General features: G+C 45.0%; 1 protein-coding gene across 1 annotated transcript; it reads left to right on the top strand.

The window, feature by feature from the left end:
- The first annotated feature begins 631 nt into the window (after positions 1-631).
- On the top strand, positions 632-13,758 carry DPPA4 (developmental pluripotency associated 4). Its single transcript, XM_008057149.1, has 7 exons — positions 632-655; positions 3,258-3,423; positions 6,018-6,175; positions 6,263-6,313; positions 7,408-7,666; positions 9,299-9,497; positions 13,629-13,758. The coding sequence occupies exons 1-7, from the start codon at positions 632-634 to the stop codon at positions 13,663-13,665; spliced, it is 894 nt and encodes a 297-aa protein (XP_008055340.1). The 3' UTR covers positions 13,666-13,758.
- Positions 13,759-15,155: the final 1,397 nt, after the last annotated feature.

The raw sequence follows: 15,155 nt of genomic DNA on the forward strand, positions 1-15,155 counted from the left end.
TATTGTAGAGATGAGGCCTCACCAAGTTGCCCAGGCGGGTCTTGGACCCGCGGGCTCAGGCAATCCACTCACCTCGGCCTCCCAAAGCGCGGAATTACAGGCTGAGCCACCGAGCCCGGCTAAAAATTGAATGTATTTAAACGAAATCAGGCGCATTCAAGATGGCATGGCCCTAGACAAAACAAAAAACAAAAAACCATAAATTGAATGTGTTTAATACAAGAAAATGGCTTAGCTTTTTTCAAGTCTGGTCCCTGAATTCTACCGTTTCCACAAGTTCCACCATTAAATTCCCTCACACAACCTATTGTGAAGTCTCTAGCAAATTTGCTTTTTTCTGCAGAATTATTCTGAAGGAATCTTCAACTCTCAATGTCTCCCTGGACCATACCTTGGATAATGATGTTAAAAGTGCACAGAAAAGGGCCAGGAATGGTGTTAGTAATTCAACCACACAATAGTCATCTCAAGCACCAGAAAAGTACACAATTTTAGCATTTACAAATTGAGGGGGTGGAAACAGAAAGGGAGGAGAAAAGAGGTAGGAAGTGGGAGGAGACTTCCCCAAGAGCCGCCTAGGGCAGGGAGCCATTTTGGAAGGTTTACAACAAGCTCCACTTTTTCTCTGAGTATGGAGAATGCAAGAACCAAGGAGGTAAGTATAGTTTTAGTGGTGGGTTTGTTTTCCATCTTTGTGGGTCTCCTCATGCTTCTCTCTTCTCCCTGAGCATGCTTGATCTTTCTTTAAAGAAGAAAAAAATGTGCCTTAGACTTTTCTCCTTTTATTTGTTTATTGGAAAAAAGAAAAACCCAATCCCTAGATGTGACTGCAGCTGGTACATTGGAGTGAGGAGACAAATAACAAATGGGTTTCCTGATTTGAAGAGTTGCTTTATCCCAGCAGAAAGAATTGAATATCGAGGCCAGAGGGAAATGTTATCAGGAGAAAAAGGGAAGCAAAGATTTCAGGAAGAGGTCATTGAGCACAGGTTGGAAAAGAATGGACCCCTGAGTTTCCTTTAAATGGACACAGGTCCTAAACCCACAGGTGCTGGGTCTAAACTGGTATCTTTTTCCCAGGGTCCTTAGGACCAAGGAATGATCTGAAGCCAGCCATTGACAACACTGCACACAGACACTAAAGGAAGAGAGGCCTTGAGATTTTTTCCAAAAGCTCTGAACCACCTACCTGAGCCCCATCAGGGCCTCTTCCCCGGAAACCGGGCATTTTGAGCCCTCAATTTTAAGTCTTTTGTGAGGTTTACAAGTGAGTACTTTGTGTAAGGGTTATGCAAATGTAAAATGCGAATACAGATGTAGGACTGCTATAGAAATGTAAAAACGCCATATAAATGTTAATTTGTCCAGTAATCCCAGCTTGGAGGTGATTAAAAAAAAGGATTGATTTAGATTTGGGAGAAAATGCACTAGGATTTAATTTATATCTAATGCGCCCTTAATCTGTGTGTCCTTAGTTTTGTAACCTCCTATCCTCAGCTTCTGCACCTGAAAAATAGACTGTTGCCAGATTCCTCTGAGTGAGAATCTGAATGAGAATGAATCGTGTCAAAGTCAATGTCTGATATGAGACCGGGGTGCCGTGCACTTTAGTGTTTCTGTCTAAAACAACTTAATCCGCACTGCTTTCTTCATTTCTTTTAATTCAATTAACCAGTATTTGTTGAGGATTTATGATGAAGGGGAAAGAAAGTCTGCCCTTGTGGAGCTTACAGTCAGAGTATCTGGCATTGATCAGACCACACGAGCAAATGTAAAATGCAATTGATAAGCGGCAGAAATGAGGCTTTGTGGTAGCCTTGATGGTTCTGGAACGACTAGAAGAGGTTCCCAGGTTAAATATCCCTTGAAGTGAGACGCTGAGAGAGAGGAGTAAGATTTTAAATGTGAACAGAAGTGGAGTGGAGGCAGGGAAGCTTAGGAATGTCACTGTGGGCCAAAGTAACAGCTTTGGGGTTTTATTTGTTTGTTTGTTTTGAGTCGGAGTCTCACTCAGTCGCCCAGGCCCAAGTGCAGTGGCAACACTCATGGCCACCGTAGCCTCTACCTGCTGGTCTCAGACGATCCTTCTGCCTCAGTCTTCCAGGCGGCTGGAACTACAGGGGCGCGCCACCAAGCCCGGCTAACTTTTTATTTATTGTAGAGACGAGGTATCGCCAAGTTGCCCGGCTTGGTCTCGAACTCCTGAGCTCAGGCAATCCTCTTACCTCTGCTTCCCAAAATGCTGGGATCACCGGTGTAAACCACCCCGCCCGGCTCAAAGAAACCACTTCGGAAAAAGGAAAGGAATTGTGTGACTAGAGCTTGGGCCAGGGGGGCCGTGTTTGGGGGGCGGGGGGATAAGGCTGAGATATGGGAGGTAAGAGGCTAGCAGGTCATGTGAGGGCATTTCGTTGTCTTTATGCTAAGAGCAATAAGCTGCGGAAGGGAAGCTGATAGCATCCCTCTGGCAACAGTGTTGGGAAAATAATTTTTTTGAAAGAGGTCTGCCGGGCGCCGTGGCTCATGCCTGTTATCCCAGTACTCTGGAAGGCCGAGGCGGAAAGATTGCCTGAGTCCAGCGGTTCGAGACCAGTCTGGGCAACGTAGCGAGACGTCCTCTCCTAAAAAAAAAAAAAAAAAAAATAGCCGGCCGTTGCGGCGCGTGACCGTAGTCCCAGCCAGGCGGAAGGATCGCCTGAGCCCAGGAGTTCAAGGGTGCCGTGAATCACGACCGCACCACTGCTCTCCGGTCTGGGAGACAGAGGGGGATCTTGAAATAAAGAGCGGGGCGGGGGGGTCCAAGAATGAAGAAATGGGGAAAAGAATCTTCCCAGGTGAGAGACGATGGATACAGTGGGTGACATAATGGCTTCTTCCCCCAAGACAGAGCCTGTTTCTTTTGTTTGCATTTCCGTTTTTGGTCTTTTCGTGTGCTTTTTTGGGGGGGGTGGGGGGGTGGTTGGAGTCTCACTCTGTTGCCCAGGCTGGAGTGCAGTGGCACGCTCCCAGCCCCCGCAGCCTCGACCTGCTGGCCTCCCGTTGATCCCTCCGCCTCAGCTTTCCAAGTAGCTGGAGTTTCAGGCACGTGCCACTACACCCGGCTAATTTTTTGATTGATTGTAGAGACGAGTTCTCCCCAAGTGGCCAGGGCTCAGGCAGTCCTCTCACCTCGGCCTCCCAGAGTGCTGAGATTATAAACGTGAGTAGGTGGTGCTTTGGACACCAGAGAAATAACTGACCAGCTCTTCTGTCCACAGCGGAATTCCACCGAGTCGTCCAAGGAAAACTGTGGAAATCCCAAATATGAACAAGTGTCAGAAGCTGAAGAGGATCAGCGGGCTTCTGATTCGCCAGGCACCAGTGCTTTACCTGGAACCTCAGCGAAGGGGACCAAACGAAAAACACTAGCCCGAGATGACAAAGGTAAGAGGTCTACAGATCCTCAGAACCTACTTACTCAGGGCTAACTAAGAAGCTTAAGGAGTTTCCTGGAAGTGCAGAAAAAGCAGGGTAGAAATTTCCATCCTGTATTCTGCAAATCTTAATATTTCCTTCCAGGTCTTGCTGAACTGTACCTCCTTGAGGCCTTCTTTTGCTCATCTTTGCTCTGATACTTCTGGGACTTACCTCCAAGCATCCACAGCATGTTTGGTTCTGTTGGTCATTTTGCCTTCACTTGCTGCTTAGAGTTAAGGATCTCAGTGTGCAATGATTTGATGATTGGCAGCTGTAAGTTTGAAGACCCATCCTTGAAACTCCACTTCCTGCCGAGTGATGGCTCACACTTGTAATCCCAACACTTTGGGAAGCCAAGGTAGGAGGATCGCTTGAGACCTGGAGTTGGAGATAAATCTGGGCAACACTGAGAGATCCCTACAAAAAATTTTTTGAGTCAGAATTTCACTCTGTCACCCAGGCTGGAGTGCAGTGGCATGCTCACGACCACCGTAGCCTCGACCTGCTGGGTTCGGGTGATCCTTCTACCTTAGCCTTCCTAGTAGCTGGAACTACAGGTGTGCACCACCACACCCGGCTAATTTTTCTTGATTTATTGTAGAGATGAGGTCTCATCAAGTTGTCCAGGCTGGTCTCAAATCATTGGACTCAGTCCATCTTCTTGCCTCAGCCTTCCAAAGTGCTGAGATTACAGGCTTGAGCTGCCTGGCCAAAAAACTTTCTAAGTTAAATTTTTTTTTTTTCAGTCAAGGTCTCACTCTGGCACCCGGGAGTGCAGTGGCATGATCATGGCTCACCATAGCCTTGACCTTACGGGTTCAGGTGATTCTTCCACCTCAGCCTCCTGAGTAGCTGGGTCTACAGGCATATGCCACCACGCCCAACTAATTTTTTTATATGTTTTGTAGAGATGAGATCTCGCTGTGTTGCCCAGGCTGGCCTTGAGCTCCTGACTCAAGTAGTCCAGTCCTCCGGCCTCAGCTTCCCAAATGCTGGAATTACAGGTGTGGGCCACAATGCCAGGCCAAAAAAGACTCTTAAAAAAAAATTAACCAAATGTGTGCCACTACACTCCAGCTTTAGCAACGGAGTGAGGCCTTGACACAAAAACAACAACAAACAATTTAGCCAGATGTAGTGGTGTGTGCCTATAGTGCTAACTCCTAGGGAAGCTGAGGTGAGAGGATCGCTTGAACCCCGGAGTTTGAGGCTGCAATGAGCCATGATCGCCATTGCTTGAGTGACAGAGTGAAAAAAAAAATCTCTGCTTCCTATTCTAAAAATAAGTGAGAACCAAACCTATCTTGATCTAATTTACTTAGAATAATTAGGTAAAACACCTACACTATGCCTGCCAAGTAATGTGTACTCTGTAAACCCAAGCAACTGTTGTTGGTGTCTTTACAGTCTGTGTTTGTTCTGGAAGTCTTAACTGAGTGGAGACCCTGTATGTGAGATGCAGGAGCAGAATGAACAGAAACACTGTAGAGCTGAGGAAACAACCAGCAATGAGACCGGAGTACTGCCCTGACCGGGGTGGGCTGGTGGAATTAGGGGTATTAGTGGCCGTCTGTGTAGCTTTGTCAGGTGTTAATTTTGTTGAGTGGCGAGAGGACCAGGCACCATTGAGTAATGATGATCTCAAGTCTGAGGCTTCAGTCATTTCTCTGGGATGGAAGTGCAGTCTGGTGCAACCTCGTGGATTCTATGGCTTGAGGGGCTCACAGACGAGAGATGCACATGGCTGGGAACAGTGGGAAGTTTTAGGAAGTAAAACTGGGAGGTAGTGGTATTAAATCCTGGCCTTGAGGGGGATTGGACTGTAAGAACTGAAAGTGAGAGTACATTTTTGCTTGTTTTTAGTTGGAGTCTCACTCTGTTGCCCAGGCTGGAGTGCAGTGGCACGCTCAGGGCCACCACAGTCCTCAACCTGTTGGGCTCAGGTGATGCTTCCGCCTCAGCCTTCCAAGTAGCTGGAACTACAGGCACACGCGACCATGCCCAGCTTATTTTTTGATTGTTAATAAGGTCTCACCAAGTTGCCTAGGCTGTTCTCGAACCCTGTGGGCTCAGGGTAATCCTTTCACCTCAGCCTCCCAATGTGCTGGGATTATAGGCGTGAGCCACTGCACCCAGCCGAGAGTACTTCTGAGATCCTTAAAAGCTACACAAAATTAATTACAGCTTTTTTTGTTTGTTTGGTTTTGAGATGAAGTCTCATTCTGTCACCCAGGCTGGAGTGCAGTGGCACAATTACGGCTCACCAAAGCCTTGATCTCCTGGGCACAGGTGATCTTTCTGCTTCAGCCTCCTGAATAGCTGGGACTACAGGCATATGCTACCACACCTGGAATTTTTTTTTTTTTTTTTTTGCTTTTTTGTAGAGACAAAGTCTTGCTGTGTTTCCCAGGCTAGTCTCCAACTTCTAGGCTCAAGCAATCCTCTTATCTTGGCCTCCCAAAGTGCAAGGATTACCAGTGTGAGCCACCACACCTGGTGATTTATTACTGATTTTATTCCATTTCTGATTTTATTACTGATTTTATTCCATTCTCCTTCAGTGCTCTGCCCAAAGAAGGCAGAATGCAGTGACAACCCAAAACCTCGGAAGAAGCCACCAATTCCTCCGCTTCCCTCTAAACTGCCACCAGTTACCCTGCTGCACCGAGACATTGTACGTGCCTGGTGCCAACAATTAAAGCTGAGCTCCAAAGGCCAGGTGAGATGGCCTAGGCAGGGGCCATGGTGCTGGGAGAAAGGGTTGAAACTTTACTTTCCCTATTAACTCATTTTCCTCTTGCCTTAGAAATTAGATGCATATAAGCGCCTCTGTGCATATGCCTACCCGCATCAAAAGGTGAGTCACTTTTTTTTTAAGAAAATTGACAGAGTGGAAGTTTCAGTGCTTATCCGAATTGCCTATTTTAGCATCAAAAGAAATCGTCTTAGCCTCTCCTTCACCCTCCACCTCTAGTTTCAAGAAAGAATATTCCCTGTCCCCACTTCTCACCAAATCTGTGCAGAGTAAAAATGAGGCTGCACTTTTAAAAGAAAATTTAAGAGTCAAAAATGGTGTATATTTATTATGTACACCATATGGTTTTGAAATATGTATACATTGTATTGTGGAATGACTAAATTGAGTTAATTAATAATATGCATAAGCTTACATACTTAATTTTTTGTGGTGAAACGCTCAAAATTGACTCTCAACAACAAAGTTCTTGGCTGGGCGCAGTGGCTCACACCTGTAATTCCAGCACTTTGAGAGTCAAGGCGGGAGGATTGCTTGAACCCAGAAGTTCGAGACCACCCTGGGTAACATGGTGAGACTTCATCTCCAGAAAAAAAATTTTTTTTTTTCTTTGATTAAGAGTCTCAGTCTGTCGTCCAGGCTGGAGTGCAGTGGCATGCTCATGGCCACTTGCAGCCTCGACCTGCAAGGTTCAGATGATCCTTCTGCCTCACCCTTCCAAGTAGCTAGAACCACAGGCATATACCACCATGCCCGGCTAGTTTTTTTGATTTACTGTAGAGTCGAAGTCTTGCTGTGTTGCTCAGGCTGGCCTCGAACCCCTGAGCTCAGGCAATTCTTGCACCTCCACCTTCCAAAGTGCTGGGATTACAAGTGTGAGCCACTGCGCCCAGCTAAAAATTTTTAAAAATTATCTGGGCATAGTGGTGCACACCTGTAGTCCCAGTTACTCAGGAGGCTGAGGTGGAAGGATCGCCTGAGCCCAGGAGATCGAGGCTATGGTGAGCCATGATCATGCCACTGCACTCCATCCTGAGCGATGGAGTGAGACATCGACTCAAAATAATAATAATGATGGTGATGATGTTAGATCTCTTCAGAGCCTATTTCTCCTATCAAGACCTCCCCATTCCTGAGACCACTTTGGTAGCACTTTAATCTTCATTGTTATCTTTATTATTTAATCCTATTTGTAGGATATTCCTTGCACACCAAAAGAGGCCAGAATCCAGACCAAAAAATTAAAGGCAAACAAGAGGGAGGCTGATCTTTCTGAAGTGGCTTCTCCCCGTGAGGCAGGGTTGTCTGCCCCGGAAGAGGCGGCTACTCTCCTTGAGGGAGTTAATAAAGTTGTGGTGACCACGTCTGCCCCTGAGGCTATGCTGGCCTCCTGGACCAGAATTGCAGCCAGTGCCCAGACTCTGGAGGCCGTGGAATCTCCACAGGAGACCTATGGTAAGCCCAATATTAAGAGCCTGTTCTGAGCCAGGAGAGGTGGCTCAGCCTGTAATCCCAGCACTTTAGGAGGCAGAGGCAAGAGGATTGCTCAGGGGTTCAAGACCAGCCTGGCGAGACCTCATCTCTACAATGAATCAAAAAATTAGCCAGCTGTGGTGGCGCACGCCTGTAGGTAGTTCCAGCTACTTGGAAGGCTGAGGAGAAAGGATCGCCTGAGCCCACTGCACTCCAGCCTGGGTGACACAGTGAGACTCTGACTCAAAATAAAAGAACTTGTTCTGGTCCACTAGGGAAATAAGCTTAATTGACATTAATATCTTATAAGTTTTTAAGTATATCACAACGACCCCAAGGGCTGGTGATATCTGGGCCTCATCCACGGAATTTCTGATTCAAGTCTTGGGGGCGGCTTTGAAAGTTTGCATTTCCAGTAGTTTCCCCGGGCAATGAAGGATACTTGTTTGGGGACCACACTTTGAGAACCATTCTCTAAACTAATGATAACATCAGAAAGGGATGGCAATCTGTTTGGCTTGCTTTCTTTCAACTTTAAGAAATTTAACACCTCATCAACAAGGGTACCTACACAATGCATATTTGTATATCTAACCCTTAACTGTGCCCCACAATTTTAAAATAAAAAATAATGTATTAAAAAAAAAAAAAGAAATTTAGAATTTGCTGAGCTCAGTGGCTCACGCCTGTGATCCTGGCACTTTGGAAGGCCGAGGCTGGAGGATCGCTTGAGCCCAGTCATTCTGGAGCAGCCTGGAAAACACAGCAAGAACTCATCTCTGCAAAAAAAATATATATATATATATATATATATATATATATATATATATATATAATATTAACGATTAGCCAGGTATGGTGGCACACATGCCTGTAGTCCTAGCTACTCTGGAAGCCGAGGTAGAGAATCACCTGAGCCCAGGAGGTTGGGGTTGCAGTGAGCCATGATTGTGCCACTGCACTCCCATCTGTACGAGTGAGACCCAGCTCAAAATTAATTAATTAATTGAAAATTTGCCTGGGACATAACCCAGCTTGAAAAAAATACATATATATATGTATTTTTTTTTTAAACCAAGAAGTCTAAAATAAAGATCTAAAATGCAGGTAAGGTTTGAGTCCCAGATCTTCTGGCATCTGTTGAGTGACATTAGTAAATTGTTTAAAATAGTCCCCAGTTTTTAACTGAAAAATGGTTTAATAAAACCTACCTCATATGTAGTGACAATTACAGAAACTACATAGTATTTTCAACTAGATTTCTTATTTCTTTTTAAGTTTTTATAGAGATGAGGTCTTGCCATGTTGTCCAGGCTGGTGTCAAACTCCCGGGCTCAAGCCATCCTCTCTCCTTGGCCTCCCAAAATGCTGGGATTACAGGAGTGAGTCCCCACTCCCGGCCTTCTTTTTAAGTTTTGACTGGAACTACCTTAACTTCTTCTCTAAAGAGGAGCAGGATAGAACAGAAGTGAAGTTAGGGCTCTGGGGTTCACACCTTGGAGCTGGCACATGAGAAAAATAGTAGAATCCAGGCTGGCAGGTCATGACACCGTGCCTCGAACATGAACGTGCAGTCCTGGTGGTTGCAGACCTAACCTCACTTTCCTTCCCCAGGTGTCAGGTGGTGTGTGGTCCATGGGACAAGCCTCCCTGCAGACACAGAAGGTTGGGTTCACCTCCAGTTTCATGCTGGTCAAGCCTGGGTTCCAGAAAAGCAAGGAGGGAGAGTGAGTGCTCTCTTCCTGCTTCCTGCCTGTAATTTTCCACCCCCGCATCTCGAAGACAATATGCTGTGCCCCAGATGTGTTCACAGGTAATTACCTCGTGCTTCCCTACAAGCTGAAAGTGGACATCTGACTTTTAGTTGGAGAAAGGGAATATACACGTTAATCTCAGCCATGTATTTCAAGCACAGGTTGTCAGTGAAGGGTTTCAAGAACATTATTACTCAGGTAAGTTTATCCCCCAGGAGAAGCATTTATGTATCAGGGCTTAATGCTTCTCTGGACATGCAGAATTCTGGACCAGCAAACATTATGTAATTATTATTCAAGGTGTATGCTCTATGCAGAAATAATGACTACCAAAGAAACTCTTCTTTTAAGTAGCCTACAGTCTAATTGGGATAACTGGCATAGTAACAGCTGGAATACCATATGATGATTGATACCAAACAAGAGGTTCCCTAAGTTAAGAATTGACTAGCTGGAGACTGGGCTCGGTGGCTCAACCTATAATCCCAGCAGTTTGAGAGGCCAAGGCGAGTGGATTACCTGAGTCTGTGGGTTCAAGACCTGCCCGGGCAACTTGGTGAGACTTTGTCTCTACAATAAATAAAAAAATTAGCTGGGCGTGGTAGCACACACCTGTAGTTTCGGCTACTTGGAAGGCTGAGGCAGAAGGATCACCTGACCCCAGCAGGTAGAGGCTGTGGTGGCTGGGAGCATGTCACTACACTCCAGTCTGGGCAACAGGGTGAGACTCCAACTCAAAAAAAAAAAGAATTGACTAGCTGGAAAGCAAGGATGAAGTCCTTTTTCAGCTCGGGGAACAGCACCATAGCTGTGAAAGAATTACAACAAAGCAATTAGTTGCAAGTCGTTCAGTGTTACTACAGTATGGTGGCATAGGGTGGAAGATATGCCTCTTTTTAAAAATTTATTTATAAAATGGGAAGAATAATACTTACCTGAAGCTATTGTGAAAATTAAATGAGTTAATATACATCAAGTTCTTAGCACTGAGTCTGGCACAAAGCAAGTGTTCAAAAAATAATTGAGGTTATTATCCCAGCAAGTGGGATTAGTAAAGTCATGAAGATGGAAATATATAATGTATTTTTTAAAAATTTGACTCAAAACTCAAGCTGGGCACAATGACTCACACCTCTAATACCAGCACTTTGGGAGGCTGAGATGAGAGGGCTGTTTGGGCTTATGGGCTCGAGACCAGCCTGGGAAACTTGGCGAGACCTTCAGTTCTGCAATAAATCAAAAAATTTGCTGGGCATGGTGGCATGTGCCTGTAGTTCCAACTGTTTGGAAGGCTGAGGCGCAAGGAGTACCTGAGCCCAGCAGGTCGAGGCTGCGGTAGCTGTGAGCATGCCACACTGCACCCAGTCTGGGCAACAGAGTGAGACTCCAACGCAAAAAAAAATTTACTCAAATTTAGCATGTTTTAAAGGTAGTATGATTAATTTGGCATCAAATTACAGTAAGCTTTGAGTGTTGGCAATTTAGAATTTAGAGTTTACCGGTAGCCAATGGTATTCTTTTAATTCTTTTGAGATTTTATTGGCTAAGTGATGTGGTCAATTGAGTGTCTTTTTTTTTTTTTTTCTTTTTTGCATTGAAGTCTCACTCTGTCACCCAGGTTGGAGTGCAGTGGCATGCTCACCGCAGCCTCGATCTTCTGGGCTCAGGTGATCCCTCGGCCTCAGTGGAGTATCTTTGTTGTCACTAAGCAAACAGCATTAGAAGCACAGTTAAGAAGATAGAAGACTGTAAAGGGCTTTTCTCTATAATTTAAGTTCCAAGCCAAATTGAAATCAACACATTAAAAAAGATAATTTGACTGACAAGAGCTCAATCTGGGGGAAGAGGCTTGACATATTTGCTATTCTTCCTGTAAACTATACTAGCTATTGGTTCTGGGGTTTTTTTAGTTTTGTTTTGTTTTTTGAGTTGGCGTCTCACTCTGTCATCCAGGCTAGAATGCAGTGGCACAATCGTGGTTCAGGTTTAGGTAATTTTCCCATCTCAGCCTCCTGAGTAGCTGAGACTACAGGCACGTGCCACCATGCCTGACTAATATTTTTTATTTTGTTGTAGAGACAAGGGCTCACTGTGTTGCCCAGGCTGGTCTCAAACTCTTGGGTTCAAGTGATCCTCTCATCTCAGTGAAAGGCTAAAATACAAAGTCAATGGGGAGAATTTGCCTTAATTAATATAAAATGAAGCCAAAGGAGTCATGAATAATACTTTCGCTCCAACAGTGTAAGATATTCAGAGCAGTAAAGGTTGCAGATAATTTGATTGTTGAATAATAGAAGTGGATACTAATCAGGAGGTATTTTCTGAAAGTACAAATGAGCTGGGCTCGGTGGCTCAGCCTATAATCCTGTGCCTTTGGGAGGCCGAGGTGAGTGGATTGCCTGAGCCCGCGGGTTTGAGACCCATCTGGGCAACTTGGTGAGATGTCATCTCTACAATAAATAAAAAATCAGCGGGGCGTGATAGCACGCACCTGTAGTTCCAGCTGCTTGGAAGGCTGAGGCGGAAGGATCGCGGAACCCAGTGTAAGCACAAATGAAACGGTAAACAGTGGGGTGCTTAAAGAGAATTCCCATTTGTTTGTATTACAGAGGATAAGCCTAAGGACTCTTCTGGGCTTAGCTTTGGGGAGAAGCCTCTGGAGAGGGAGGATGAAAAGAGCAAGGTTTCTGAAGAGGGGAACTTGGTGCAATTCAGGCTTGGTTCCTGGGGAATTCATCCCAAACTCTCTCGGCCCATCTTTGGTCTCGAGATTGCCAAAACCAGCCAAGCATGGTGGCTCACGCCTGTAATCCTAACATTTTCTGACGTGGAGGTAAAAGGATTGCCTGAGTCCAGGGGTTCAAGACCAACCTGGACAACTTGATGAAACCTCGTCTCTACAATAGATAAAAAAATTAGCTGGGCTTGGTGGTGTGTACTTGAATTTTCAACTCGTGGAAGGCTGAGGCAGAAGGATCACCGGAGGCCAGCAAGACCATTCCACAGCACTCCAGCCTAGGTGACAGAATGAGACTCCAACTCAAAAAAACAACAAAGAAAAAGATTACCAAACCAGAAATCCAGGATCACTGGCAGATGATAGAAACAGAAAGTAGGTGTGCCCTTCAGTGTAGATTCCTCCGCCCTGGGACCCTCTCACTGGAGGAAATGTGTGAATGTGTGCTTGTCTTTTTCTTCTCTGGGCTATTCTGCTTCCCCCTGCATTTTTCTTAGTGGTCTCTCCATGCCAAGCAAGTTGAATAGAACTGAAGTCACTTTGGATATCCCTTTACTGATTCAGTACTTGGGTTTCTGGACAAATGATGATCCAATCTAGGGCCTCTCCTGCCCATGGCTTGCACGGGTCAGAAGCGTCCTACAGAGGCATGTTCGCTTGGCTAGGTTTTTTTTTGAGTTGGAGTCTCACTTGGTCACCCAGACTGGAGTACAGTGGCCGCTCTTGACCACCGCAGCCTCGCCTGCTGGGCTCCGGCGATCCTGCCACCTCAGCCTTCCGAGTAGCCGGGATTACAGGCATGTGCTACCACACCCGGCTGATTTTTTTCATTTATTGTAGAGATGAGGTCTCGCTGCCCAGGCAGGTCTCGAACCCACGGGCTCAGGCAATCCACTCACCTCAGCCTCCCAAAGGGGCAGGATTACAGGGTGAGCCACCGAGCCCAGCTTTGGCTAGTTTTTATTCCTTAAAGTCACGGTCACAGTCTTCTCACCCACAGTCCCAAAGTTCTAAGGGCAATTTCTTTTTTTTTTTTGAGTTGGAGTCTCACTCTGCTTCCCAGGCTGGAGTGCAGTGGCACGTTCCTGACCACCACAGCCTCGACCTGCTGGGCTCCGGCGATCCTTCCTCTTCAGCCTTCCAAGTAGCTGGAACTACAGGCATGCGCTACCACGCCCGACTAATTTTTATTTATGTATTTATTTATTTATTTATTGTAGAGACGAGGTCTTGCCAAGTTGCCCGGGTGGGTCGCAAACCCTTCAGCTCAGGCAATTCACTCACCTCTGCCTCCCAAAGTGCTAGGATTACAGGCTGAGCCACCAAGCTCAACCATAAGGGCAATTTCATTGACATTTCAGCAGTGGGTTTCTTGACTATTTTCCAGGAAGAAACTAGATATTTCTTCTTGATTCCCATCTTTTTAAAATTAAACATTTCATTTGCTTTCTAGGAACAAGATCTTAATAAAAAGCCTCCAGTGGGAATAGACTGCCAGGAGAAAGGGCACATCTTTGTAATTAACGGCAGAAAAGTTTGACAGCCAATTCCATAGTGCTGCTGATGGCTGAACCCTGGTCCTCACCACACATGGAGACGATTGGGTTGCAGATGTTCGCCTTAGACCCCAGCAATGTCTGCTGTTTCGTGGGTTGAGATATGGACACTCTTACATTGAAAAATGGAAACATGCTTCACAACTGACCGTTAATTACAGTTAATAAGTAGAAAAATTCATTCATACTACTAAATGTCTACCCTTCTAAAATAGAAATGACTTCAACAGCTCTTTTGAGTGGAAACTACAACTGAGTGTAGAGAAATTGAGTGAAGTTTGCACCTGTACTGAATTTCCCTCCTTAAAATATTACTTTAGGAACTGCTCCGTTCCATTAGTGCATTTAATAAAATGTACAGTTTTTTAAGGCAAAGGGAAATGTTCATTCTCTCCCTCCCTCCCCAAAACACATAATTTTTTGTTTTGAAAGCAACATTTTTCAAAGCTGTATTAATAACCTGAGATGTCTATGGTTTGACTCTGGGATAAAAACACGAGGCACTTTGTATTATTTTCACTTATAGTTGTTTTGTATATTTCCGCTGCTTAAAATGTGTAAGGCCTACTCATAAATACATAATATATTGAATTTTAAGTGTGTGCATAAAATAATTCACCTTTTGTATTTAGGGGACCATCTTCATTGCATGCAAATTATTGTCAATGTGCTTAACTCAGGATTAAGCCAAAAAGCACAGTTTTTCTTTCGCGAGAGTCATTTGGTTTGGTTTGGTTTGTTTGTTTTTTGAGTCAGAGTCTCAGTCGCCCAGGCTGGAGTGCAGTGGAACACTCACAGCCTCAGACTGCTGGGCTCAGAGATCCCACCCCAGCCTTCCAAGTAGCAGGAACTACAGGCATGTGCCACCATGCCCGGCTAATTTTTTGTTTTATTGTAGAGACAAGTTCTCACCAAGTTGCTAGGCTGGTCTCGAACCCGCGGGCTCAGGCAATCCTCTTGCCTTGGCCTTCCAAAGTATTGGGATTACAGACTTGAGCCACCGCGCCCAGCCTGGTTCGTTTTTAAAACCACTTTGTTCAGGTATGATTGTCATCCAAAAAGCTGCACGTGTTTAATGTATCCAACTGAGTTTGACTGATTTTTCATTGTTTATTTTCTCAACTTAAAGTCCTTCGATTCTTTAACCAAAAAGCTGCACGTGTTTAATGTATCCAACTGAGTTTGACTGATTTTTCATTGTTTATTTTCTCAACTTAAAGTCCTTCGATTCTTTAGTTTAAGGATAGGATATGCTGGTTTTCATTTGTCCCATCTCTTGGGCAGTTTATGACAATATTGTTTTGAGTAAGAGTTTGTTTGGTGTTTTTTTTTTTTTTTTGCCCCTTTAATAAAGATATAAAAAGTGGAAAGAGTGGTGGAGTTGGAACATTTGTAACCGTCTTGATACAGGCTTAATAGGTTTG

Source organism: Carlito syrichta, unplaced genomic scaffold (assembly GCF_000164805.1).
Source record: "Carlito syrichta isolate Samal-C Ts95f unplaced genomic scaffold, Tarsius_syrichta-2.0.1 Scaffold302790, whole genome shotgun sequence".
In the NCBI taxonomy this organism is placed as follows: domain Eukaryota; kingdom Metazoa; phylum Chordata; class Mammalia; order Primates; family Tarsiidae; genus Carlito; species Carlito syrichta.

What these genes read in the sequence shown, in the direction of transcription:
- DPPA4 (XM_008057149.1), top strand. Translation starts at nt 632, where the DNA reads ATGGAGAATGCAAGAACCAAGGAG. An exon ending in ATCTCCACAGGAGACCTATG is followed by an intron (nt 7,667 to 9,298) that starts GTAAGCCCAATA and finishes TTCCTTCCCCAG; the next exon opens with GTGTCAGGTGGTGTGTGGTC. An exon ending in TGCCCCAGATGTGTTCACAG is followed by an intron (nt 9,498 to 13,628) that starts GTAATTACCTCG and finishes TTTGCTTTCTAG; the next exon opens with GAACAAGATCTTAATAAAAA.